Here is a 27,526-nt window from a genome sequence, read left to right as displayed (position 1 = left end):
CCACCCTAACCAAACGAGGATGATATCTGCAATGCCGCCCGGCCGAAAAGGGCGAAGTGCGTGACTTGCAGGACAGCACTGACTCGCGCCTCACAAGCCTGGCTGCGGACCGGAATTGATAGCGCCGTCCAGTGTCTGGCTAATCGGCACACCGCACATCATCGGCTATAGATGACGTTCCTGACTAGATGATAACTCACCTGGTGAGCTTGCAAGGGACGATCAAGGCTGAAGCGCACGTCTGGGGAGAGCAGACGCGGCTCTATCCCTGGCCCTCAGGGCAAGGATAGCGCGTCAGTCACCGAGGTGCCTCTGCAGTAGGCTATGCAGTTCTGTTGCTGCGACTGCACCAGGACCCGCTTGGTCGTCACGTATCGGCTGCATTGTCGTCATTGCCAGCCCCGCGTCAAACCGCCTGAAGACGTCTCCAAATGCAGTCGCATCGCATCGCAGTCGAAGCAGCGCATTCTGAGGCGTATGAATGGGTGGCAGCGGAAGCCGTGACCCCACAACTCCACGGTGGGTGCTGGTCTGGACGAAAACATAGCTGCAAATCTCAGGCTTACGGTAGACGCATCTCACACAGACTATTGGAGAAGTTCGCAGGTCACGGCGTGCTGAGCGGTGCAATTTTTCTGATGGAGTGTGATGGGCGTGCATGATTCTCTCCAGGATGAGGGGAAGGACAGCAGCCCGGCACGTGCACGCTAGGCTGCGTTCGGTCGTCACTTGACCAAGCGATGCCCTTCGCGGACGCAAGGCGAATGTGCGACGACCTTACCATACCCAACGCAACGCGCGCGGAGATGCGCAATTCTCGGGAGATTTTTCGTCGCCCTGGGTACCCCAACCGACGGTGGTGCGGCGTTGACGTTTGCATGGTCGCAGCGAACCTTTGATGTAGGGGTTGGTCGACAACAGCTGGGGCTGCTGGGCAGGGCCACAGAGCAGACGCGACCGTGTGAAACATAGCGCACCGTCCCGGATCCGCGATGATTAGACCAGTGTGCGTGGTCCTTGGCCACTCTGCTCATGACGCTTAGTCTCTTTCGGATTCGCATAATCGCATCCCAGTCGCCATGCTGGACGTCTGCGCTGTGCCTTGTTCCGGCTGCATCCTGCTCTCTTGGCCATCTCCGCACCGCTTCCTCAGCATCCGACCGACTTCGGGCCTGCTGAAGCCACGCGGAAGGCCCGCATTGCTCATGCTGACCCGATACTCCTCCTCAATGCATTCGGACGGCCGTTTCTGGGTCCAGGACGTTGCGGGATGAAAAGAGTTTCGCGTGCTGCCTCACCAGCGGCCGCCGTCCAGGAACATGAAGCTTACGCTGTCCTAACGTCAGGCCCTGGCAGCTGCGGAGTCATGGCGCACTAGTTTAGCTGGCAATGGTGCGGTGGGCGGCGGTGGAGTGGGCGCAGGGAAGGCTGCTTGTGTGCGTTGATCGTCTCATGGGCCAGACCCACGAACTGGCGGATGGCTGGAGGCGAACATCCCCAGCAGGACTGCCTCACATGTCCAGTGTCTCCGTCCAGGGCCTAGCAGTGCGCGAGGCAGGGGGCGATCGCTGCGCTACTGTGGCCATCAACTGTCTGCCATCCTAACCAGGTAAAGCCTTCCTAGCGGCCAGTCTCGCAGTGTGTCATGGCCGCCGGAGACAAGCGTTTCCCTCCCAGGCACTCCATCACGACGTATTGCCTTCGTGCTCTGTCGCAAGTCGTGCATATTCCCTCACGCTTGACCTGCCCCATCCATCAGAGTCATTGCCAGGAGTCGCCAATTATCTCCGACAGCCCATCCTAGCTGTCATAGGCTGGATAGCGTCAAATCCCAAGGAGCCATGTCCATGTCCGCTGGCTGATGCCGCCGTTGCTACTATTACCTCCACTCCCTATTATCGTCCCAGGGCCTGCCTACCCTAACATCCTGGTTGCTTCGCAATTCGCCGACGCATCGATATTAACCCCCAATTATACATAGTTGTACCCGTTCCCTGGACCACTCTCTGGTACCTCCTGTCGGCGAGCTACATTCTCCGTATCGTTGTTTGCATCTGCAGCGCCAGTACGTGCACAGTCCCGCCCCTCTACCACCATGTGGCTTGGAGACTATCCAAACAATTTCTGACCCTTTATACAGTTCCTCCACTCCCGCTGCAACCCATCATAACGACCAACGCATAATTCTCCTCTCTGTAAGCGAGATCACAGACTGCAGTCGGCACAGCTATCCATCTGCATCGTCAACGCACCTGCCCCGCCTTTCGTCCCGCCCATCCAACATCATCACTACCGTTCGCACATCTACTCTCGACAACACTCGTTTATTGCAACATCGACACTGGTAAGTTCTTGTTCAATCAAGCTTGATTACATGCGCTAACCAGCTACAGCGGATGATTTTGCTGTTATAAGTGTTTAACCAGCTTCTATTTTCCGGACCAGCTTCAATAAGCCAATCCATTCACGGAGTCGAAACCATCCAAGACTACTTTTCCCCATGTTGCAAGGTATCCGGGCATCGACTCTGACGATGCCTCCCTTTGGACATGATATGTCCCTAGGCGGCGTGCAAAAGGTGGAGGGCTATGGAGACACAGATTCATGGAACTGGCCTCAACAACCGACCGCTCAACAACCTGCGTACTCGAATATGTTCGATCCTTCCATGTACGCCAGCTTCACACCCTCGATGCAACAGCAAGTTCGTCAACCATCTCGCAATCAGTCTATCGCTACATCTCGCGTCCTCTCGACCGCAACTAGCACACCACCACCACCAAGACCCCAGGTTACAGGTAACATGGTCAAAGCACAACCGGCTTTCAAGCCCACGTGGCAGGGATTCCTCGATACCACCAAAGATGCCATGACCGTTGTAGAGGCCGCACTTCAAGGCCGTCTCAGCCATATCAGCCGCAGGCCGCATGATAAGGAACGCGCAGAGATGCTCACTTCTGGAACCGTCTTGGTGTACGAGGAGAACGCTTCCGGTATCAAACGATGGACCGATGCTGTGCACTGGTCCCCAAGTCGGGTGATGAACAACTGCCTCATATATCGCCAGCTGGTGCGAGCTTTGAAGCCTGAAGAGAAGAAGTCGGCTCTCAACCCATCGTGCGGTACTAAGAGGAAGCGCAAGGAGAACAACGGCCCAATGAGATCCAAGACTGGTGAAGTGTTGGAGAACTCCGAGGACGAATACGAGACCTCAGCCTTCGACGCGTCCCTGCCAGGCGATGTCGACTCCATGAACAAGGTTTACGCCAACTTCGCCCAAAGCTTGACGCCCGACCAACAGCGACGATTCTGTGGCTCCCTCATCGACAGCTATGAGTTCAAAGAGGGCGGTCTGATGAAGAAGACTATCTCAGTCAAGTACCAGGGTACCCACCACCACGTCATCTCCTACTACAGTCTCGAGGACGTCGTCAGCGGGAAGTTGAAGCGACCATTCCAGGACCCAAAGCTAGCCGACATTCAGCCAAGACCGGAGCTTCTGAATGGCTGGAAGGTCAGCCTTGAAGATGAAGAGAGCAAAGACATGCCCCTGGTAGCTGGCTACCCACACCACATCCAGCCCAGCCATGTCCAGCACCACGTTATTGGAGCTGTTACCCAGTCAATCGGCGCACAGGGCCAGCTCCAGACACATGCTCCTCTCCACCTAACAGTTCCCGACTACTGGCATGGGCCTCAGGTGTCCCAGTATGGCTCTAGCCACCACAGCCCCCAACATTATGCCGCGCCTCCATTCTCGGCCCACCAACCGGCACATCAATACTCCGTCCAGCAGCCTCCGTCGCAGCACTACACGCATCCGCCATCTCCCCAGCAATATTCTTCCCCACATTCCGCAAGCTCTCAGTACTCCTCACACGCTGCTCCATCCTCGCACTACGCGCCGCAACCACAGTCTGCGCGTCACTACTCTTTCGACCCTCCGTCGGCCACATCAGCGACCTCGTACACTCAGCCCACCTCGGCATACCAGACGCCGCAACCTGCTCCGTACGCTCTGCCTCAGTCTGCGGGCTTCGACGCTCATGCCTTGCCCTCCCAAGACTCGCCAGTCGGTCCTCATCACGCTCAGGTCCCCGGATCGCAACCCGACCAACAAAGGAGGGCTTCAGCGCCTGTAGCCGTGCAGCCATTCAACGCGCCGCAGTTCCCTGCGGCTCCCCATCCTCACTCTTATTACGTGACGGACCAGAAGTACGCCCCCGAGCAAAAGTACACATCTAACGCGCCCCATGGTTATTAGGGTGCCGTCGCATTGCATCATTTCACACATTTATCGAGATATACCCACGATCTACAGAGCATATACGAGACATTCATGGAGGATGATTTGGTTGCGATACCCCCTTAGCGACATTTCCTTTGGCGAAGGCGGTATTTGTTCAATACCTGCATGTTGGCACCCCGCGGTAACTGGTTACCCACTTTCCTTATGGATACAGTCGGAGTTGGATCTTTCGCTCTCCTTGTTTATGTTACTGGAATTCTGTATACGTGTTTCATTCATTCTGTCTCTTGTGGTGGCTCTAATACCAAAAGCACCTTATTTCCTCTATTCCGCATGGTCGTCTACGATACCTAGTCGCACTGCATTGCATGAATCTCTTCTTGTTCGCGTTGTTCTGCTTCTCCATTACCGCCATACCCTTGTACAACTATAACCCGATGCATGTAGCTAGTGCTCCATAGTAGCAACCACTTTACCCTAAACACTGCGGATACGCGCGACGAATCAAATAAATCAATCATAGAATCCAACAATGTGCTTCAATGACCTCACTCAACAAATCGCATGCATCCATCCGGTGCATTATCATACGTTGTTCTCAACGGTTCGGCTTGGGCTGCGCAATCGTACGACTATTCCTGCAAACCTAACCTCGAAACACGATAACTACATGGCTATCCTAGACATCAACTTCTTAACGACCCGAACATGGAATTCTCACCTCAAGAATGATCACAAAATCATCACTACGCCGCATTCCTACGCTAAAAGACACGGCATAACATCACATGCCGCTGCGCAGTCCAACCCAGCTAGCCGGGGAACCCTCCGTTAATGAACAACAACCATCATCACATCATCGCTATCACATCTCGACTAGCCGGTGCCGCAACGCCCCGTCTGCCGTTATCATTATCTGCATTGCACATCGATGAAAGGATCTCGATTCGCGAGCTGCGGCAGCCGGGCCAATCAGTAGTGATGGTAGCGAAGCGAGCAGCAAGGGCCATTGTGGGTTAACAAAGGGATTACTGAACCAGGCATTCTGTGCGAGAATGCTGTGCAGGACGGGGTGGCTTGAAATAGATCCGAGTGAGATCTTGATCCTTTGGACGGATAAATGTATATACATTGAGGGAAGATGGCGCGGGTTGTTGGAAGGGAGGAGTTGGACGCCTATGTGCTAGTGCTTGGCAATGGCAGTTGAGACGTAAATTGTTCGTGCCGGCGCATCGCTGCGAGTCACTTTTGCGGGTAAACTTCCCATAGGCCGGGTCTTTGTCCCGCCTATGGAGATGGAAGTTTGCGTTGCATAGAGCTGGAGTGCGACTCGAGGGTGCGATACGAAGCCGGCGAGTAATGGAGACTCCGACGCTGCTTCGGGACTTTGCATTCCTGTATTGAGATCGCCATGAAACATCTTGCTTTAACGGGCATCGTGTAGACGAATACGAGGAGTTTCTTTTCACAAAGTACCGTACCTAGCCCTACAGAGTACCGTAGGAAACCGGCTTCGTGTCTTTTGGTGATGCCCAGATGTGATGGCCAAGAGCTGATCAGTGATACCTCGCATGATTGAGGAAGTTTCAACAAAGTCAAACCGGATTTCTCCCAACACTGTGACATTTGTCATTGACCGACAATTCGTAAAATGAAGATGACTATACATCTGATGGTCCTCGGTCGTTTCGCGGAACTGTCATAGCATTGGGTCCCGACCGGCTCCCGAGTCAGAATAAAAAGACAGAAGCTACTCAGTATACTTGTCACTCAAGGGAAGTATCGTACGCACTGCTGCCTGATGCATGCAGTATGTGAGTCGTTGTCGTGCGTGAGTCGTAAGTAGTACGATGTTCGTGCTATCTCGAGGAGCCGCGTCGCGTGCGCGGGCGCGGCTGCCATCTCGCTTGTTCCTCCCTGCCACCCATTTTTCCCCACCATCCCATTTCTCTTCTCTGTCTTTCGGCATCGTGCCATCACCGAAATCCATCGGGGAAAGTCTCTACGCACCCGTCACCGCCTGTTCCACGTTCGAAACATACGTCTCCATTCATGCATCCTTTACAGGATGCTTCCACTGCTGGTACGACACGTAAGCCTGGAAACCCGAGATTCCGAGGCCAAGGATTCCGATGATTACCGCGATGAAGACTCCGATCATGGTTGCCATCAGCATGTATCGAGCACCGCTCTTTCGCTCAAACCAGTTCTCCAATCTAGTTCGCGGTTTTGGATTTTGCAGTTCCTCGTAGAGCTCTGCCAGTCGATTGCCAAAGTAGGGATACGATAGTATCGTGTCATTATGCCCATAATGATCCCAGGATTCGTATCTCAGGAGATCCTCATCGAAACCGTGTTTTGCGATAAGCGACGAAAGAAGAGCCTGCGACTCGCGATCTGAGGGGAACAGGACGTTGTGTATAGTGTCGAACACCTCTAAGATGAGCTGTTGCGGTAGCATACACGCTGTCGGTTGTCCTTTAGACACTAACAGAGCCTCCTTCAGCATCGCAGTACAATGGAAGACCTTCAGTACACCTCTTCCACGATCTAATAGTAGATGACTTCGCAGATCGGTTGTTGCTTCTAGGCGGACTTCAAGCATCTTCCGCAGCTGCTTTGCACTCACAGCAGCGGCTACGCCTAGCCAGTCAACTCTTTCCTTCCCGGATGCGATCGAAGAACTAGGTCTTTTTGGAAAGGCTTCCAGGAGGAAGTCATGCGCTGACACCGTATCACGCCATGGCAGTGATGAGCTGCCTTCCTCCAGAAGATTTGCACGCTCGCACGTAATCCCGCAATCAACCAAGAACAATATGCTGGCTGCAAGATCCACAGCGCGATGTTGATCCGATATAGCAGGAACTTCTGCATTGCTGGTTCGCTGCCCCACAAAATGGTGCTGGATCAACTGTTCTCGCGTGCTATGAGGCTGACTTTGGATAAGCTGAATCAAGTCCAAGAGGTCGCCATGCGACCTCAATGCTGGGTGCGGAGTGTACAGCTCAGGTACGTATGTTGCCGTCAAGGTTTTGTAACGAGCCCAAAAAGCAGCCTGTCGCTTCGCTCGGCCCCAGGAACATCTCGCGTCGAAACATGTCGGTTTTCCTGTACAACGGCCACACAGCCGCCACCCCCACAGACACCGGCCCAATTCCTGCAAATCACTGTCGGTCGTGAATTGCAAGGGGAAAAAGTCGACTCCCTCAGCCATATGATGATGTAAGCAAAGACGAACGGGAGCTTGGCTTGAAGCACTCAGCTATGCTTGCTCGAAGGCAGTATTATGCGCTTATATGTACTCACGCTGCGTGGCGGACGATGCATAGCCTAAGGTCAGTGGCTGCAGCTTCATTGGGCGTTGAATCCGCAACGTGCATACTCGTCCTGAGCGCGCCCAATCATCAAGCGGCGCTCATTCGAGTAGCTGATACGCATGGACACAGCCCGCAATTGATCTTTCCGGCTCACCGGTTGCGACGCAGATGTGCGGAGTATGCGGCCTTCTCGTACCGCCTCATAAGATCATTCTCACGCCGGTTGTCACCACATATCGAAATTTCCACGCCTGGAATTCACACGCCGACAACATGGAGACCCCGCAGCTCACACCACCTCAATCGCAACTTCTGAAGGATGATTTTGCCACGGATTCTGGCTACAGAAGCCCACCAAGAAGCCCTAGTGCTCTGTCAGCCCAAGCGGCAGCGCCCACTCCGAACAGCTCCGCTTCGACGATGTATCCTCAAGAACCAAGTATTGTATCAGAAACAGGCTCTCTTCCTTCTCATACAATTCACGGTATGCACATATACCAACGGGCGGTAAGCGAAGAGATGCAGAGTCGTTTTGATGACGTCACGAAGCGTCTTTCTGGCCCTTTAGCTACCTATCTGCGCAGAAGTCGGCATGAGCACCGACCCACAGCTATTCGGCTGATGTTTCTGGGACACGACGAGAGCTCAGCTCGGCCTTGGATCGTGGTGCTGTGTCCAGAGCTTGTTAGAAAGAGAGCGGAGAAGTTCTTTAAGCAAGACATGGCTCAGCGTCTATGCCAATCTGACGAACCCGGCCGTGAAAGCTTCCAGGTGGTGGTGATCGGTCACGCGCCGCGGCCTAAGGCTGACGAATATGCCAGCCGTGTGGGATCATCCTCGGGTCTTTCAACGGCGGACGACGGTACTTCGCACCGCTTCCAGTCCTCGTCCAAGGTCAATACAGAACATGAAAGCATCTCATCTTCGGCTGCGATAGGAGGATACCTTACGGTCACCTATTTTGGCGGTGAAGAGACCATCTATGGCTTGACAGCGGGCCATGTACTTCCGCAGACAGCGATTGATAGTCCATTGTCAGACGGGCAGTGGGATGGATCGATGCCCTCTCCAGATTCAAGTGATTCGGAGGAGGACCTCACTAGCGTCCCAGAATACGACGCCAAAGGTCGTGGTCAGAGTCTTCTCGACAGCTTCATTGGACCTAGAGGCGAACCAGCATGGACGGGTATGATATTAGCGGAGGCTACGTTTTCTCGTGAGGCCCGGGACAGGGATTGGGCACTGATCGAACGCATTCGTGCGAATGAGGTTGCATCGCTGTACACCGAAACCAGATATAATCCGGTCGTGCTCGGTACGATAGAAGACCTACAGCCGGCTCAGATACGTTTTGATGAAGGGCATGTGCTGAATTGTACGATTTCCCGGAATACCTCAATGATTCTGACGCCGTCGGGATACAACTTCGTTTCGGCACACATACTCACACTAGGTAATGATTCCGCATGGAAGCTACCAAAAGCTTTGCTGACGTTCTGTCCCGAACAGATGCCTCTGAAAGTATACAAGACGGTGCATCTGGTACGTGGGTCACTTCACGTTGGACTCGAGGTCTCCCTCATCGGAAAGGGGGGCCCAGTGAGCCCATATCGGCTTACGGCCAGGTAGTGGCTGATGACATCTTTGGGGACGTTTATATGATTCCGCTGAGCGATATAATGTCCGACATCATGAATTTGACGAGAGCTCGAGCGATAAGGCTACCAGAGTCTCTTCTGGAGCTTGAGCATACGCTTCCAAAGAAACGAGGTAGAGAAGAGGCGGATCAAGTAGGCAGCGAAGAGGCAAGCTCGGTGCCTGAAATACATACAAGCACACATGACAAGGTGTCGCGGATGAAAGGTCGTTCTGTCACGACTGGCATGAATGGCTACTCTCACATACTCGATTCTGACGTGCCGACACATTTTACCGACGCAATAGCACACTACAACGCTCTCCAGAGCGAGTCGCCCTGGAGAAATCTAGTAGCATCAACAGACCATTCCGAAGGTGACGACAATGCCGAGGAAGAAGACGAGGCTGCGCACGGTGACGTCGACGATGCAGGAGAAGAAAATGACGACGATAGCCCATCAATTGTCGGACATAGAGCACCTGAGGTGAAGATAGAACCGTGGTGGACATCTGAGGAGGATAGGTGTCTAAAAAGAATGAAGAGCGACGGGGCTTCATGGAGTCGGATCATGGACGAGTTTCCGAATAGAGTCGAACGAAAAGTGAAGGAACACTGGTACAAAGATCTGCGTCACGGAGCCAATGGGGAGAAGCCCTCAGCGACATCCGCGGGCGCCAGATATGGCAGATGATGGGCATAGCAGAGAAAAGGGCGATATCTCATACACGATGGAAGGATTATCCAGTATCTAATTGCGTTGCTTCAATTGATAAGCTGCATCCCAATGTGGACAGTTACGTGAGGTAGTGCAGGGGTTGGGATGTGGCTGGGAGGCTGAACGTCGCTTACATAACCGCGACTTGCAACGCGCGAACGAGGCCTTGAGGCAGACACGATTGTCCTCATCAAACAGACCTCGCTCTATCTTTCTTGTGATCGGCGGCAATAGGCCTAACTTAAGAGCGATATCAGAACTGTCGCAATCAAACAGGTGCGCATATCCAAGCCATCGCAAACATGCCACCAAAACGCCAAGAGGCCTCTGAGCCAGCCTCGACACCCGAGCCAAAGAGGCGTGTCACGCGTTCATCTGCCAGAACAAATACAGGAGATGCGGAGAACTTCCCAGACTCAACAAGCAAATCGCTTGAGGCGAAACCAAAGGCGTCGGAAGGACAACAGGCGGCTAATCCTAAGAAGCGTTCACCAAAGGATGCGACATCAGAGGCAGACGCGCAGCCCGAGCAAGAAAGCGACTCAGCACCCCAGAATCGCAGAACCCTCACCATCACGCACGACCTCGTCAAGAAACCAATCGAATGCCACCAATACACTCCCACATCATCGCCATCCAGCCCATCACCAACCCTAATATTCACCCACGGCGCAGGCGGCACACTCTCCGCCGACGCCGTAGTAGACTTCTGCACCGGATACTCCTCTTCTCTCCCCGTTCTCGCTTTCCAAGGCTCCATGAACCTCAAAGCGCGTACCAAGGGCTTCCACGCATGTATTGATGAGCTGAACTCCAGTCAAGCGACTGCACTAAAGGGAGCAAAAGAGGACACGTCTGGTTCAAAGACATTGTTACTAGGCGGACGAAGCATGGGCGCCCGAGCTGCTGTCATTGCAGCCAGTGAACATCTCGCCTCGCTAAACGACAAGGAAAGAGAAGAACTGAGCATACAGCTAATACTCGTTTCCTACCCACTCCTCGGCCCCAAAGACGATATGCGCGATCAGATTCTCCTCGACCTACCCAAGAGCGTCCGCATACTCTTTATCAGCGGCGACGAAGACGCTATGTGCCCGATCGATACGTTGAACGAAACGAGGGATAAGTTGACGGCGAAATCGCAGCTCGTTGTTGTTACCGATGCGAACCATGGGATGCATGTCGTTCCCGCTAGCAGGACGCAAAGAGTAGGAGAAGAAACAGGACGATGGGCAGCGCGATGGGTAGAAGGAGGACTCGTAGAGGATGAGGTATTCATCGATGAGCTAGAAGGAGAAGAAGAATGGAAATAAGTCCACAACAATACCACTCCTCCCCCTCCCTCCAAATAACCCACGACTACACCACCCCCCTCCTCTTCAATACCCACCTCATTAACCCCCCACCCTCCCTCTCACCAAAAAGATACCAACCCCCTTCTCCCTCATAAACCTCGCCCAAGTACTCCCATTCACTCGCGACCTCATCACACACCCGTCTAGCCTCTTCCCTCTCTCTCTCAATCTTAACGCCGTTTATCCACCTCATCAAATCCTTCTGCGTCTCCACCGCTCTGTCCCACCATTCGAACAGATTGTCGATTTGCTCAAGCTGTTTGTCCGGATGGGTTTGCTGGGGTTGCTGGTGGGGGACTTGGTTGATGCCTGTGCTATCGTCCTGTTGTGCTATTTCATGTGCGATGCTGAGGGCTGATGCTTTCTCCACGAATTGCCGCAAAATAGCTTGGTTGAGTAGGCGGGCTTCGGGGTGGATGCAGGGGGTGGGGATGAAGCGACGGGGACGGGTACGGGGACGCCGTAAGGAGGTGGGGTGGGTGGGTGGCATTGTGGGGGGTTGGGGTGTAACTTGAGGTTGTCTGAGACGAAGTGCGAAGGTTGGAGATGATGCCGTAGTGTAGTGTTGGATATTTCTGGGTGTGGGTGAGGGGGAGATGGGTTCTAGTGTGTATTGGGTATCGAGGCAGGCTGGTTGTGAATGAAAAGGGAAAAGTTGAAGCTAAAGATTGGGATTGTGGTGGTTGTGTGTTGGTGGATATTTCATGCCAACCATGGTTTCGTTGTTGCACGTGATGGGATGGGCAACTTCGCCCTTTAGATTGGACTGTAGATTTACCCACGCAACCCCGCTTGGAGCCATGACCAAGATACGAATTCAAGATGTCGCAACATGCTCCGTAGTATCTCCATGCTTCTGCGCCTCGCTTTCCTCTCCACCGACCTGCCCAACTTCAGACCCCTTACTCTTAAACACTTTGAACTCCTTACTCACAATATCGCCCGTCCCATCACCCACCCTCCTCACCTCCACAACCCCGCTCTTCTTCCTCAGCACAACACTCCACACACCCTCCCCCACGACCACCCCCTTCAGCCATCCCAGAAACTCCGTCGCAAAATTGATACACACATTCCCGTCCCAGCAGTTCGTGCCCTGACGCACCATACCTGGTATCTCATGCGTGTTGAACGTCTGCAGACTCCTCAAAATGCCAGCTTTACTCCGAAAGCCCACGGTGATCTTAGGTACGCCGAGCAAGAACGACTGGGCCCAGAACTTGAGGAGCTTGCGTTCGAACTTTAGAATGTCGCGGTGTTGTTGCTGGCGTGGGGGAGGAAGCTCTTCGCTTGTTTTGAGTTCGACCCATTGCACCTGCTCATCCGGATTTGTGGGTTTGGGTGCAAGAAGGCCGTCGACTTCGCCGCCGAGGATGAGGCTATGGGGCCCGAAGGATGTGTGGACGATGGAGCAGTGTTGCGCGTGGTTTGACACGGCGCCTTTCTGGGACCGCTCAATCTCTTGCCGTGGCGTGTCTTGAGGTAGCGTTGGTATAAGGGCGAGCTTCTCGAACTTGTAGCCCCAGTATGTCATCATTTCGCGCGATTGCTGGTCGGGGTGTTGGTGGCGGGGAGGTGGGCGCGTGCTTTCTGCTGCGCGGTCGGCGGCTCGGGAGGGGAAGTCTTCTTCGATGTAGATGGTGTTGTTGTGGAGGGTTGCGAACATGCTGAATTCGGCGAAGTTGTCGAAGGGGGCGGTCATGATCTGGGGGGTGTTAGTAACTGAGGTAGGTTCAAAGGAGCAGCAAGGTAAGAAAGCTGGTTTCGCTTACCTTGCTATGTCTTGTGCCGGCCTGCTTCAACATACCTTGGTCATCATGCCTCGCCAGGTCATGAAGTCGGCTTTAACTTCCTCCTTGCCCGTCTTGTCTTCCATGAGCGCCCTCAGCAGACTGTCCAGATGGGGATCTTCCTTGTCTTCATAGTGTTTGAATGTCTCGAAGCCCTCCTTCAGATCTGCGCCCATTGGAGGTGGTATGTAGTAGTTGATGCCCGACTCATCATGCTGGTACTCGTGGTTGTCATCGTATGAGAAATGTGCGACTTCGCGAGGGCGCTTTATCTTGGCCGACGCGCCGCGGAACCGATTGACAGGCTGTATTGAGAACCGATGAACTGGGGTATCAGGCGCCGGAGCCGCGCTCTTAGCAGTCGGCATGTCTGTATTCGTCGCCGGAGTAGGGGCTGGAGCAGCTGCTTTCGGAGGCGCGCGAGTTCTGGGTCGTTTCCGGGGCGGCGATCGATCTTCTGTATCCGCCGGTGGGCTTGGCGATTGCGCAGGAAGATCCGTAGAAGCCATGATGTAGTTGTTTGCTGTCGGTGTCACGAAGACGCGCCTCAGGTTTCGCCGCGGGAGTGTCGCAATGCCAAACCCCAGCCGCCCCCACCACCAAACGCTTGTACCTGACTAGCTACGGCGCGCCATTCATCCCACCAACCCCAAAACACCATCAACATCCAACCTCACTCCACATCCCGCCCTACACCTCTCCGAACAAAACACCTACTCAACCTCGCAACCCCAAATAACCAACCCACCATGGACAATCGCGCAATCCGCCTCCCCCCAACAACCCGCCGCAACATCTTCGCCGCCCACACCGCCCAGCAACAACAGCCACAACCGCAACAACAACCCGCGCGACGCCAGAACCAAGCTGCACCCTCCATCCGGCCTGACAGCCGCGAAATAGAACAAGACATCTTCATGCAACCCACCGAAGACGAATTCGTCGAGCGCGACGACATCGGAGAATACATTGTCAAAGCCCCGGCGCCCGTGTACAGGGAAATGGGCGTGGGTAGTGAGGGGGATGAGGAGGGTGGTACGTTGATCCCATTCCCATTCCCATTCTCCAGGCGAGAAGACGGAGACTGGTGTGAGATGGTATGGGGAGAATGCTGACATGTACGTGTGAACAGAGCAGGAAAACGAAATGATACAACTGTACGGCAAGACAAACGGACAGTGGGATGCCGTCGCTGTGGAAGAAGAGATTCGGGCTGCGTTGAAGAGTAGTCTGAAGAAAAAGGTGGCTAGTTTGGAGGATGATAGGTGGATGTTTGAGGGGGAGGGGGAGGGTAGGAAGTAAGCTGGGGGTTTGTTGGAGATGGGTTATGTGGATTTGGGTTTCTGACGGGGGAGGTAGGCGTTTGGTAGTTTGATACCCTGGTATATGGTTACTGGAATTGAAGTTTATCTGAAATGGACTGATATCTTGTGGATTATTGAGTGAGGCCTGTATGCCTTCGACGTATCTTGATGTAATGGAAGATTGTGGATCTTGACGCGGGGAGGTAGTCAGTGTGAGGTTCGAGTGACTTCGTAAGATTATCAAGTATGCCGCCGAAGACATGGTGTCTTCAAACTGACGTTCTTGTGTAGGTCCATGGTACACGATGACTACGTAGAGACTGAGGTTGAGAGATAGTCCAACACAAAAACGCTGAATATGTCCCGAGTACACGATATCCATGACAAGTCACAGTGCAAGAGTAATCAAGTTCATTCGCGGACTTACGCTCATCATAGCTGCCGCATCTACTAACCCCCATCCTCAATCCCACCACCATCCCAAACGCCCACCAAAAAAACAAAACCTGGGTATCAAAACACATTCCTAAACGCCTCTTCCCCTCTCACGCCCGCCCGGCCACCAATTCCGCCCAAAATTCCCAAATCTGTGAAACCAAATTAGCAAAACCGCACCAATCCAAGCCACCCACAATCAAACTTACAACATCAAACCGCCTCCTCATACTCCTCCCCACCATACAGCCTGCCCGCCCAATTGACCGCATCCTCCAGCACACATTTCTGGCGCCAAAGCTCATCAAACTCCGCCTCCTCATCCTCGTGCAGCCCCGTTGTCTTCAGGAAATCCAGCCACGGCTCCATGCGCCACAGGTGCCGCTCGAGCATCGACTCGAGGCCGCGGAAGAACCAGTAGAGGCGCTTCTGCGCCGGGGAGTCGGAGGCGGGCGGGAGGTGCGGGAACTCCGCGAGGGAGGGGACGTGGAGGTCGGAGAGGTTGATGGTGACGTTTTCCATCTTTGTGTTGATGGAGATGCGGGGGTGAGGAGGGAGGTGGGTTTGTAGTGGTAGTAGTAGTAGTAGTAGTGGTGGTGGTGGTAGTAATTGAGCTTGTTGTGATGATGGTGATGGGCTTGTTGGTGCTGGTTTGGGGTGTTGGGGAAGCTGGTTTTGGAGCTTTTATGTGGGCGATTTGGGGGTGCCAAGACTGCGTTTGGCGACGGTCTGGCTTCGCTATTGTTGAGCGCTTTACGCGTAGTGACGGTGACGGCGGTATTCAGCGAGGCTGGGAGGACTGCCGCCTGCTATTGAGAGGGAGACGAGCTAATGTTTTGGAGTAGGGTATCCGAAGTGGGGTATGCATCGGCGAGGGTGAAGTACATACTTTACCCCGGCGCCCTCATCACAGCGACGCCCTTTCGACGAGCCCTTGCACAGCGCGACGTAGCTACCGCCCTCCCTCGAGATACCGCCGTCGTCCTCCGAACCTACGATCGTATACGCCTCAAGCCGCTGCCACGAGCGCCCCGACCGTACGAGACCGAGTATACAAGGTGGAGGCACAACAGGGACATGCGGAGGCACACAATGGGGAGGAGACTATACGTCAAGACAATGAGAAGGTTCTTGTACTCAATTGCCAGCCCTTGGGTCGAGGGTATGTCGCAGTCGAGTCGGACAGCGGAGGAGGCAGCGCCCTGTCCGCCAGCGACGAGGCTGACAGTCCTTCTCGCCTTGCGCCCCCGACGCCAATGGCAGCAGCTCTAGGCTATCGTGCGACGGGCGGTGTACAGTTGCACTGATGCTGAAGTTGAGGAGAGGTGGAAAAGGTTGACAGACAACGGACATTGGACATAGAGGATGAAGCTTTACCAGGAAAGGGGCAGTCCAGTCGCTCCAGGTCAGGGCCAATCCGTGATGTCCGCGTACTTGCCGGCTTCCCGGGTCGCATAGTCTCCTCATGAGGGTGGTGATATCCCGTCGCGCGGTCTCCTTGATCTGCCTTGTGGAGTTGGGCCTTTGATCGCGGGCAGCCAACATGACGGAATTGGTCTGAGGGAAAGGAGCAATGCAGTAGCTACAAATCAGGAGCAGTAGACGCTCCCGGTCTACATCTTGAAGTCGCTCGTGCCTGCCTGCCGCAAAGGTCGTGATGTTTCCGTCGCGCGCTCTGCCAGCTCGCCAGACCCTGAGCCTTGAAGGGGCCATTTGGCAGCCTCGCGACGAGCAGTCCGCGTCCGTCATGCGATGTTCATGAGTGACGAAATGCTTCTTGTGATGCCAAAGTAGAGCCTGAAGTTGTTCACGTCCGTTCAGGCCGCTCGAGTCGTTGTCGCGGAGGTCGCGAGGGTCTTCAGGTCTCCTTTTCGCAGAGCATGTTGAGCGTCGCCATTCGAGCAGCGGTTTTCTCGTGAATGTCAAGTGAATTTTACCGCTCAGTCTATGTGCCCAGATGTTGTTCTGCCCCTTGCTGTCGTCGCTCCTACCGTGAGTCGCGACCCTGTAGCTCCTGCCCTTGAGGCAGTCGCGGACCGCTTTCCACGGCAGAGTTCACCAGTGATGCTGAGTCTCTGCTGACGAGCTTGATGTCGTCTTGGAGACAATCTCTGTTCCCAACATTGCAAGTGACAATGTCTGCGCCCCCTTGAAGCTGGCCGCAATCCTGAAGTCGCGAATCGGCAGGCTCCGCCCCTTTAGCCGTCACGAAGCGCGCTCGAGAGCACAGGTTACTACTTGATGCGGAGTTCCTCTTGATGAGCCTCTCGTCGGGCTGAAGGTCGTCTTCGGTCTCGGAGATGCAAGTGATTACTTCCGCGCCCGTGAAGCTGTCTGCACGCCTGGAGTCGCGAATTGTGGCTCCTGCCGTTTTGGCAGCCGCGAAGCGCGCTCAAGAGCAGTGGTCACCACAGAATGCTGAGTTTCTACTGATGATCTTCTCGTCCTTCTCATGGCGGTCTTCAATCCCAATCATGCAATTGATCATGCCCGCGCCCCTGTGAAGCTGTCCGCATGCTTGAAATCGCGCCTGCCTGCCCAGCCGGCTCAGCACCATCCCCGCGGCCTCTGGATTCACAAGAAGCTGCTGAATCTCAGGGGTAAGGTGTTGTTTCCCAATCAGCCGGTCCCCAATGCCACGTTTTCTGGAGTCTCACCGTCTCCACGATGTTCAGCTTTGGGGTTGCTTTCCGCCCCGCTTCAACGTGCCTTCCCAGAATGACCGTGTTTGTTTCCCGCCTGCCACAAGCAGCCGCTGCTGCCTCAACAAACAGAATGACGCGGAGAAGCTTACGCGTCTGGGAATCATGCTCTTGATCGCCCTCCGCTCGTTGCACACGCTTCCAGCTGACAATGTGCATGTGCCGGCCTCATGAGCTCCCCGCGGGCATCGTGAGATCCACCAACACGCTTCTAGGGCGTGTCTGAGGGGCTTCTCCAGCTTCCAGTCAGGGAGCCTGGCAATTTCTCTCACTTCCACGTGGTCGAGAGGGAGATTTGGCAATGCCACGTAGACATTTAAGCAGCTCACAGCACTCCCATCCATCTTCTCGCTGCACAGGCTTCTTCTTGCACCATTCTCACGCACTTTCACATCTCCGGCGCTCCTTCACGCTCCTGCCACTCTTGTCGTCCTGCCACTCCGGTGCCCGCTATTACGCGGCCAGACGTCCTGGACGACGCTAGAACCGGTGAGTGGGTCCTCGAGATAACGTGCAAAAGCGGTTGAGGGATGGAACTTCAACCTCAGGCTTCGTCTTGCAGCTGCGATGCATCACCAACTCCATTGATGCCTCGTATGCCTGAAAAACAGAAGTTGTAGAGCTCGTCGAGCGCTATCTCCTCGTGCTCGTCTGGCCCCGTCCGGTTGGTGGTTCTCCTGGAGTTGTGGGATATCCGAATCGCTTCCTTCAAGTTCCTCCGCCAGGCCTCGCCGCGACTTCCTCACCACGACCTTCTCTCTGACTCTTTTGCTCCCAATCCGAACGGTGAGTTCTCTGGCCTCAGATACTGCCGTCACCTGACCTCCGGAGCTTCGGCGCTAGTGCCAGTATATAAACAGCCCTTCCCCCGCGCCTTCCATCTCTTGCCCACTCACACCCACCCAAATCCCCATCCACACCTGATATTGACAGACTCCTTGCTTGAGCTTTGCCAATCATCCACCTCTTGCCTTCATTACATCCACCTCTTGTACAATACCAAGACCCTTCATCGACACCTCAAGATGTCTCACCCTTCACCAAACTCCTCGTCGGCCAACGGTCCTCCCTCATCCCCCTTCGAGGGCACCAACCCAACAGTCTACTCCCCGGACAACGAGCGCAAGCCTCATCACCGTCGTCAACTGACCGCAATCCCTATCGGCAAGCAGGCTGCCAAGAAATTTCTTCCTGAGCCGCCGGCGTATGTCGAGGGTGCCTTCGTCGATGAGCTTGATGAGTTCGTCAACACCTTCGTCTCTCGGTACTTGTACGTCGAAGGCGGCCATGATGCAGAGCATCTCAAGTTCCTGGTGCAGAACCAGATGAAGCGCGTAAGTGTCGTCCCCTTCCTCCACCATGCTTCACACTAACCTCTTGTAGTACGACTGCTTCAAGCACTCGGCCATCTTCCTCCAAGACCCTCACGCCGCTATCTTCATTCGATTCGATAGCCTTTCCGACGCCATCGAAGCTCGGGACCTACTCATCCAGGCCGGCTTCGCCACCCACTACGCGACCATGGATGACCTCGCCCGGTCCATGCCCAAGGACATCCGCGATATCCAACCGTTCGAAGGCCAGATGTTCTTGTCAATGTTCATCGACGCCAACCCTGAGCACGCTGTGTGGGAGTTTACCGCCGAGGACTACGAGGACATCAAGAACCAAGTCGACATCATCGCCAGGGAGTTCGGTATTGTTCGCAACGTCGTCCACGTCGACACTGTTCACGATGAGATGCGACTGATCTTCCGGATCGAGTTCGATTCCATCGACGCCGCACAGCGCGCCATCCAGTCTCTTCGCCGCACGCCTGTCTATGGCTTCGGTGCTGATGTAAGCACCTCACCTCCAACTCTTCTGTCCTTGCTAACGTTCTCACAGAGATCGTACTTCTGGTCCACCATCAACGTCGGTGACTGGGTCGATGAGCGTCCGCTGGGCTCTCACCGCTTCCAACATCGCGGCGATACTCGTCGCCCGTACCGCGGTCAATTCCGCAACGAAGACCCCCAGGATGAGCACAACCGTGTCCGCCGCGAGCGCATCCTCGACGGCAGCGATGTTCGCACCACCGTCATGCTCCGCAACATCCCGGCAAACTGCGACTGGGTAAGTCTTTCCTCCCACGTCTGTCCCGAAGCCTTGCTAACTCTTTTGACAGATGACACTCAAGAACATCCTGGATCAGATCTGCTTCGGAACGTACGACTTCGTATACCTCCGCATCGATTTCAAGAAGTGTGCCAACGTCGGATATGCCTTTATCAACTTTACGGACGTCGGCGGCATGCTGATGCTCCTCGAGATGGAGTTCCGCTACTGGCCTGGTTTCATCTCCGACAAGAAGTTCGGGATCTCGTATGCGACAATCCAGGGACGCGAGGCGCTTGTTCAGAAGTTCCGGAACTCCTCGGTCATGCAGGAGACGCCGTATTGTCGCCCACGCCTCTTCATCACCCAGGATGAGGCCGAGCTTATGAACTCCATTCGCCACGCCGGTACTGAGCTGCCTCTGCCCCGCCCCGACAACATTTCGAAGTTGCAGCGCTCCATCGATAGTGCTCGTAGCACTGGTCTGTTTGCTCCTCGAGCATACTCATCTGGTACTGAGTACCGCCACCACTTTAGCACCTTCGACCGCGGTAGCCCTCGCGACAACTACCAGACTGCTATGCACCACGCCCAGCAGCACGCCGCTCCCCTCCAGTTCGCCGGCTTGACTGAGGCTCAGAAGCAGAAGATCGAGGCCTGGTACCTGCACGTCTTCGGCGGCGGCCACCGTGGACCCATCCCCTTCGACTCTATCCCCATGACCCATATCCAGCTGTACTTCGAGGAGCACCCCCATCTTGCGCCAATTCGTCTGACCATGGCTCGTTCTTCCGGCAGCGGCAACGGCACCCCTCGTCGTTCGGGACGCGGTTCTGATAGCGACAACTGGCGTGGAGGCTCCTCTGGTCCCTCCCAGGGCAACCGCAAGCGATGGATGTAAACACCTTTTACCCACCTACGCATACACGGTCGCAACGTCTCTTCCGGCTAGACCTTGCGCAACGAGTACACGGCTTCTTTCTTTGTTTTCAATCTGTTCCCAGATGTTTGCCAGACCAGGACTTTTCTTTACGATTTGATCGGTATGGCTATTGACACACTGTATCGGGTGCATGTCTTCTGGGTCGGATTCGATGCGATTTGTTCATGATGTGGATGGTTGGCGGATTGAAAGAAGATCTGACCTGATGATGGATGCCACTGATGAACCTGAATGTACCTAATACTTGCTTTTCTAATCAAAACTTCATGAGCTTTGCTCACCAAACTTGTTCCTTCTCTTGCTTCGTGACTTGGTGTGGTGATGTCTTGATCATTGACTTGCTTGTTTGTCTTCGCCGGTCGCTGGTGACTTTGACGTGAGGAGATTGTTGGATGTAATCGTGAAGTAGTTGACATTGCCGTGCGTGATGCCGACTGAAGATGGGTCTTGTTGCCGTGCGCAATGACCGGAAGACGAAGTACAGCCTTTCCATAGTTAATGCTCCAGCCACGTCGATGCAAGAGACACCCTACTGTCGCCCACATCTCTTGGTAACCCAGGATGAAGCCGAGATGATCCCATTGACATCAACTCGGTCTCACCACGGGTGACCGAGAGATGGGGGCGACAGTACGGCGTCCTCTGCATCGTCGTGGCTGAAACACTTTCCATGGAGCGCTGCAACTTCGAGATGTTGTTCGGGCGAGGAAGAGGCCGTTCATACATGTAGTGGCACCCCAGTACGTACAGCTGAATATGGGTCATCGGAATCGAGTCGAAGGGGATGGGGCCGCGGTGGCCGCCGCCGCCGAACTGAAGTGGAGCGGCGTGCTGCTGAGCATGCTGCTGAGCGTGGTGCATAGCAGTCTGGTAGTTGTCACGAGGGATGCTGCTGCGGTCGAACGTGCTGAAGTGGTGGCGGTACTCATTGCCTTGAGTGATCATCTCGGGCAATTGTCTCATGTCTTGGACAGGACAAAACCTTTTGTCGGTAACAGTAAACTCGTTGGCATGATCGATTGTAATGCCCGACAGAGCAATGAAATCGATGCGGAGGTACACGAAGTCGTAGGTTCCGAAGCAGATCTGATCGAGGATGTTCTTGGGGGCAACGTCGTGATGTGTCGAGCTGGGGAACTGGAATGGCCATCGCTAGCCTGCAGAGCGATCTGCCCGGACTCTCCGCGCCAGTCGTCGCTATCCGATCCACGGGCTGGACGACGAGGAGTCGACGCCATACTCTTTTGGAAGCGATGTTCACAGGGGGTGGGGCGTGAGTGACGACGGTGGCTGCTCCTCGAAGTACAGCTGAAAGTGTGTCATCGGGATCGATACTGCGATTTCTGTGCCCGAGGGGAAAGCTTCCCACGTTCTGACAGTATGTACTGCAGGCGTGATGCAGATGTACCAAGCTGGTTGGGAAGGCGGCATACAGTCTGCGACTTCCAGATTCTCAAGAACCATTGGCCGAGTAGGAGTTTGGTGAAGGGTGCGACATGATGTCGAAGAAGGGTCTTGGTGTTGTACAAGAGGTGGATGTAATGAAGGCAAGAGATGACCCATTCACTCTTACACTATCTCATCTGTCATGCCTGCACGTACCCCGGCGCCAACGATACCTCCGTCTTTGGCCTCCTTGAGACATGGTGGTGGGGCTTGCGCTCGACTGAGCCGACGCTGCCAAACGCTTGCACTCTTATGCGAGAATCCAATCCCGCGTTGAATTCCCCTCGGAGTCTCCACGTGTCAATTGGACATCCGGTCGACATCGGGAGAGTATACTGTTGGGTTGGTGCCATCGAAGGGGGATGAGGGATGCAAGATGTGCAGACAGGCCGTCCCGGGTTCCTTGACTGGCAACGGGCTGCTGTAAATGCAAGCTGAGAGAAGTGCTCAACCGCAGCGTCAATTTCTGCAAGCTTGGGGAAATGGCTCTGCCAATCTTGCCCTCCTGCCTGCTGTGGCGCGTTGGGATTACCAACGAAGAGATGGGCATATGATGACCAAGAAAGGGGTGTGAGTATGAAGTCATAAGCCCCCATATAGGCCGGCGGCTCTGGAAGAAATTTCTTGGCAGCCTGCTTGCCGATAGGGATTGCGGTCAGTTGACGACGGTGATGCCAACACCCAGTGTGTTCATGTAACCGTGTCGTGTCATACCATATCCAGACATGCCGCCATCTGGCTCTCCGATTAGCTCAACAAAGCCGACTCTTAGATTTGTGCCACCAACGACGATTTGGGCATCTAATGATCAAGAGAGGGTCGTGAGTATAAGTTGTAGCCCACAGTGTAGGCCGGGAGCTCTGGGAGGGAGGTCTTGTACACCTGCTTGCCAATAGGGATTGCGGTCAGTTGACTTGACTTCGCCGCCACCTGGCTCTCCGATTAGCTCAACAAAGCCGACTCTCAGATTTGTGCCACCAACATCGATGCTCAAGAATTTGCCCTTCTCTTTGCCTGTGGGGAGCGCCGTGACGGGTGTGAGCCTCAGTCAAACCGGCGAGCTGGAGGGGAGCGGCGTGCTGCTGAGCGTGGTGCATAGCAGTCTGACCAGGAAATGCTCAATGAGCATGCCAGCGACATCCGTAAAGTTGATAAAGGCATATCCGACGTCGGCAGCGACAAACGTATTACGTGATGGGCATCTTATGATCAAGAGAGGGGTGTGCGTATGAAGTCGTAGCCCACAATATGGGTAGGCGGCTTGGGGAGGGAGGTCTAGGACATCTGCTTGCCGATGTGATGGCAGTAACGCTTCATCTGGTTCTGGACCAGGAACTTGAGATGCTCAGCATCTTGGCCGCCCTCGACGTGGAGACAGTGATGTGACTTGCGTTCGACCCTAGGGGCGAAGTAAAGACTTCGTCGAGAACATAGTCCAGGCGTGTGAACATAGTTTCGGGGTAACTGTGGGGGATGTGCACGTATTTACGATGGTGATAAAGCCCAGGGTGGGACGGAGATGGCCCATCTGGAAGTCGCGACGGAAAATAGCAACGAGGGCTCGAAACGCAGCCAGATTCCGCTCACGGAGTACAAGGGATGACAGAAGACAGCTCCTAGTAGCTCAGGGGTCTTGTCACTGGCGTTGTGTTGTGGAATGACCAACTTGTCGACGGTGATGAGGCTTGCGCTCACGGCGGACACGGTTGTGCTCATCCTGGGGTTGGTGCCGTCGAAAGGGGAGTGACCAACTGACTCCCCTCGCGTACTGCGGCATTGGGCGGATCAATACCAGCAAATGCAATAGTACTGATGCATCGCCAGCGATACTGAAGGGGGCATGGCGAATGCTGTCCACAGCGAAAGTTCAGAGTGAAGTAGAATGAGATGAAGAGGGAAGAAGAAGGGACGCGAAAATCTGCCCCTCTTCTCTCTCATGACACGTAATCCGTGACACCGCGGTGCACGCTGGCGGGGAAAGAGCATCTGGGTCTCCTGACCCTCACGAGGGGGCTGGCTCAAGGGGGCAGTCGGCCTCATAGCATGCCTACAATATAGACATGGAATGAACATCTTCAACTTTGATACTACATCCCCTATCAAAGTCTACGATATCACATCTCAAGCCTTGCGGCATCTGCCTGCCTATGGTTTCACAGGTTCCATGATCTCGCTGTCGTATCCGTAGGTATCTTGGTGGGCTGTGAAGCCCGCTCATCACCCATAGGTTTGCAGTCGTATGCTGTGCCTCAACATGTCGGGAATGTTTCGAGCTCGCCAGAGCTGACTGTGTACCTCCCGGGCATGCTATTCCCATTGCGTGCAGCATCCCTGAGCGCCTTGTCGCCGTCTACCGCGGAGACGCAGAATGTCTATGTGGGGCGCACGGGCCACAGCAGTCTATCATGAAGCCCGTTGGTGGTGTAGCAGCTGGCCCCCACAGCCTCACCAGCGGCGACGACGACACACTTCAGATCACCCTTTACCGCCTACGTGTCTTTCTTGGCTAACCGCTCGACGGCCGACAGTACTACGAAGACATTTTCGGTATACTATCGGTGGTGGCGGCGAAATACGTTTGCTTCGCACGAAGGGCTTGCTTGCTGCCTTCTTCTGCACCAAGCCGACTCACACACCACACACAAGACCACCGACATGTCTACGGCAATCGCCCTGTGGGCAGGAAGCGAACACCTCCTCTTTGGCTCACGCGCGTGTGATGTCCCCCGCCGCACGATCTGGACGAGGCCCGGCGGCGGCGGGCGGGGCAGCTTGCTTTGCTGGACCTCTTTGACGCGGCGACACAGCTCGGCAGCGGCGGAGCGGGCATCGCGAGAGACGCATACATGGACAGGTGCAGCACCTTCTCCCTTGATGTGCTGGCCATACTGACATCGCGAGCAATCATGTATGCAGGCAGCACGACCGACTCTTCTACCAGCAGAGCGCAGCCGACGACGCAAGCTTTTCGGGCCCCAGCCTCTTCTCGCAGTCTGGGAGACAGGGCAAGACCGACGACGATGGTATAGCTACACAGAACACCGTGGAGTTGGCCAGCTTAGCTTCTCCGTTGACCATAGCGACGAGCGTGAAGGCCTCCGCGGCGACATCTCCCAGGACGGACACGACTTCATCCACGGCCAAGGCCAGTCGTACGAGGCACCCTTACGGCGATAAGACTTGAGCGACAATTCGGAAATGCGCGGGAGGTCGGTTGCGACGAGTACAGCAAGGGAGACATCCTGACCCTTCGACAGCGTCGTCTGAAGTTCAGGCTGACGACGACGGCGCAGACTAGCTCGTACCGAGCGAGCCCCTGAGTCAAGACAGGTACACTACCGAGCGCCATCTTAGCTGCAGACGCCTCTGGACCGAAACAATGGAATGGCGTATGTCGCGCATGGAAGCGAGTGTGTGGCGGACGTCTTGACCCTTCTTCTTCGGAGACATCTCCTAGCCGGAAGGCGTCGGCTTCAGGGTCGAGTAGACTGGAAGCTATTATGGACTGCAGGCGTGGCGTCGACAGGGTCAGGGGACTGCGCACAAATCCGCATTCGTCTGCTCAACAGCTTTGAGGCCGCGGCAGCTTGAAACCCCAGCCTAGCTCGGATGCCTTAGCCGTGGACGAGGCCAAAGACGAGACATGGCTTGCATCTGCGCCAGCACCAGCACCAACGCCTTTAGGGTCCGAACAATGCCGGCTGATCGAACCCAATGACGATGGCTAGTGTGCCTGCATCTTCGCCTCGCTCGAAATACGCAAAGGCAGAACGCGGTCACTATCGGCCGAGACAAGGTAGTTGGGAAGCCTAGGATATTGGTCTTCATCCGTGACGAGCTTGCTGGTCGACTACTTTCGACAAGGAGTGCGTCGAGCCTTCTGGTGCTGAATGAGGCGCCGGCTGATGACCCTGTGCTGTATGAGATGGGGTCTGGCCATCGTCCGACGACGTGCTGACAGCTTGGAGGCGTGAGTATGCCGGACTGAGTTTGATGACATCGCAAGAGACTGTCGGTGAGCAGCATGCCCTGAGCATGTCTATGCTATCATGTGCATTGTTTCTGGAGTCCATACCTGTGGCGGATGTATCGCTGACGATATTTGCCGATCTTGGGCTCCAAGGGCTCATCAAACATACCTTTCATCGTCGTCGAAAAATTGTGCAGCACCAAAACGACAGCGAGCATATCACGCGTTGAACCCGACGCTGAAGCTGGGAACGCTGCTGTTCGAATGGCCGGAGATCACCGTAGCCACTCTGAACCAAAGCAGATCACCCACAACTTTGCTGGAACTCGATTTCTTTCGCAGCGACGTCGACGAGGCCTACGTTGACAAGTGTAGTTCAACACAGTCAGAATAGGAATGGCGACCACCCCAACTCCTTGCTCTTTCTGGTCACCTCGTTTGCTCGCTGTCGTAAGGCCTGCCATCATGCTTGATTGCTGATGCACAACGGTAAGATCATCCCAAGGAGACTTCCCTCTGGATCTTAAGTCCAGCTACAGGTCTACACGCGAATGATCGTGCGTCGCGCGTCAACGCTGCAAATGAACAGCTCCATCGTCGTCGTCGCGCAGGATGCCAAGAGTAACCTACAAATGTTTGTGTGGTCCTTGTTGCAGCGCGACAGCATCACCAAAGCCAGGTCAGGCCTGAGCCGGTTCCGTATGTGCCGCAGCGTATGATGCCGTTGTGGAGAACAGTACTTTTCAATTCAAGGCGAGAGCGAGGCACTCCAAAACTTGTCAAGTCTTGCATACACATCAATGGTAGCTTGTCTCCACCGTCGGCGGTACCCCGCGGTCCGATGCGCGCATGCTTGACGGTGTGCCCTCTTGCAAGATATGCCACGCCTTCGCATTCGCATGCAGCGCCGCAAAGATTGTCTTCTTGCTTCTTCTCGTATATCGTATCAAGTGGGTCGGATTATCAATCTACAGACGGGCCGATGTGGGAATATGCAGTTCATGTGTGTGGATGCCGTAGACGGGCCGTCTGGACGCAGATGGGTGTTTCCGCTCCCGCCAAACTTCGACCGCTTCGCGATGTTGGATGACGGGATGGTGCACCTATGGGCCTCGCATGCGCGCCGTATGTAGATCGGGGTCTTCGATTCGTTCGTCGCGTCGAGGCATCGTGTGCAACAAGGGGCGTTGGCTTCGCTTTCGGATTCTTGCCAGCCCCGCCTTGAGTTGTGGGACCAGCGACGAAGAGGCTTCCTGCATGAGTCAAGGCGACGAGGCGACGAGGCGCTGTGATCTGCAGGCATGAATCACTACAGAGCGAGCGCTGCCGCGCTGCTTACTGTTGGTGTCGCTGTTGTTGTGTTTGGCTCAAGGGGAGGTGTGGCTCAGAAGATCGACGAAGCTGTCGACCCCAAGAACTTTGCTATGAGCAGCGGCCCGAAGGGAACTTCCCTTGAGTTTGATCGGCGACGCACTGCAGTGAGGAGGCTCGCATCGATTGTAGTCGCCGACCTACAATAGGACAAAGTTGCGATTGCGTTCGAAGAGCCCCCTCGTAGCCAGCG

General features: G+C 54.9%; 7 protein-coding genes across 7 annotated transcripts; 4 read left to right on the top strand and 3 right to left on the bottom strand.

Moving 5' to 3' along the window:
- Positions 1 to 2,653: 2,653 nt before the first annotated feature.
- On the top strand, positions 2,654 to 4,264 carry J4E87_010569 (uncharacterized protein; the record flags this gene model as incomplete). Its single annotated transcript, XM_049382141.1, has 1 exon — positions 2,654 to 4,264. One exon carries the CDS (start codon positions 2,654 to 2,656, stop codon positions 4,262 to 4,264), a length of 1,611 nt encoding a protein of 536 aa, XP_049228128.1.
- Positions 4,265 to 6,299: 2,035 nt separating this feature from the next.
- J4E87_010568 (uncharacterized protein) lies at positions 6,300 to 6,854 on the bottom strand (the record flags this gene model as incomplete). The annotated part of the gene is made up of 1 exon (XM_049382140.1): positions 6,300 to 6,854. One exon carries the CDS (start codon positions 6,852 to 6,854, stop codon positions 6,300 to 6,302), a length of 555 nt encoding a protein of 184 aa, XP_049228127.1.
- A 3,368-nt stretch (positions 6,855 to 10,222) lies between these two features.
- On the top strand, positions 10,223 to 11,233 carry J4E87_010567 (uncharacterized protein; the record flags this gene model as incomplete). The annotated part of the gene is made up of 1 exon (XM_049382139.1): positions 10,223 to 11,233. The coding sequence occupies one exon, from the start codon at positions 10,223 to 10,225 to the stop codon at positions 11,231 to 11,233; it is 1,011 nt and encodes a 336-aa protein (XP_049228126.1).
- An 859-nt stretch (positions 11,234 to 12,092) lies between these two features.
- On the bottom strand, positions 12,093 to 13,433 carry J4E87_010566 (uncharacterized protein; the record flags this gene model as incomplete). Its single annotated transcript, XM_049382138.1, has 2 exons — positions 12,093 to 12,980; positions 13,083 to 13,433. The coding sequence occupies 2 exons, from the start codon at positions 13,431 to 13,433 to the stop codon at positions 12,093 to 12,095; spliced, it is 1,239 nt and encodes a 412-aa protein (XP_049228125.1).
- A 381-nt stretch (positions 13,434 to 13,814) lies between these two features.
- Positions 13,815 to 14,367, top strand: J4E87_010565 (uncharacterized protein; the record flags this gene model as incomplete). The annotated part of the gene is made up of 2 exons (XM_049382137.1): positions 13,815 to 14,100; positions 14,198 to 14,367. The coding sequence occupies 2 exons, from the start codon at positions 13,815 to 13,817 to the stop codon at positions 14,365 to 14,367; spliced, it is 456 nt and encodes a 151-aa protein (XP_049228124.1).
- A 650-nt stretch (positions 14,368 to 15,017) lies between these two features.
- On the bottom strand, positions 15,018 to 15,326 carry J4E87_010564 (uncharacterized protein; the record flags this gene model as incomplete). The annotated part of the gene is made up of 1 exon (XM_049382136.1): positions 15,018 to 15,326. The coding sequence occupies one exon, from the start codon at positions 15,324 to 15,326 to the stop codon at positions 15,018 to 15,020; it is 309 nt and encodes a 102-aa protein (XP_049228123.1).
- Positions 15,327 to 18,531: 3,205 nt separating this feature from the next.
- On the top strand, positions 18,532 to 20,504 carry J4E87_010563 (uncharacterized protein; the record flags this gene model as incomplete). Its single annotated transcript, XM_049382135.1, has 4 exons — positions 18,532 to 18,840; positions 18,890 to 19,345; positions 19,394 to 19,621; positions 19,674 to 20,504. The coding sequence occupies 4 exons, from the start codon at positions 18,532 to 18,534 to the stop codon at positions 20,502 to 20,504; spliced, it is 1,824 nt and encodes a 607-aa protein (XP_049228122.1).
- Positions 20,505 to 27,526: the final 7,022 nt, after the last annotated feature.

Source organism: Alternaria ethzedia (genome assembly GCF_023757985.1).
Source record: "Alternaria ethzedia strain BMP 0044 chromosome Unknown scaffold_51, whole genome shotgun sequence".
Taxonomy (NCBI): domain Eukaryota; kingdom Fungi; phylum Ascomycota; class Dothideomycetes; order Pleosporales; family Pleosporaceae; genus Alternaria; species Alternaria ethzedia.
This window is presented reverse-complemented; position numbering and strand designations above follow the sequence as displayed.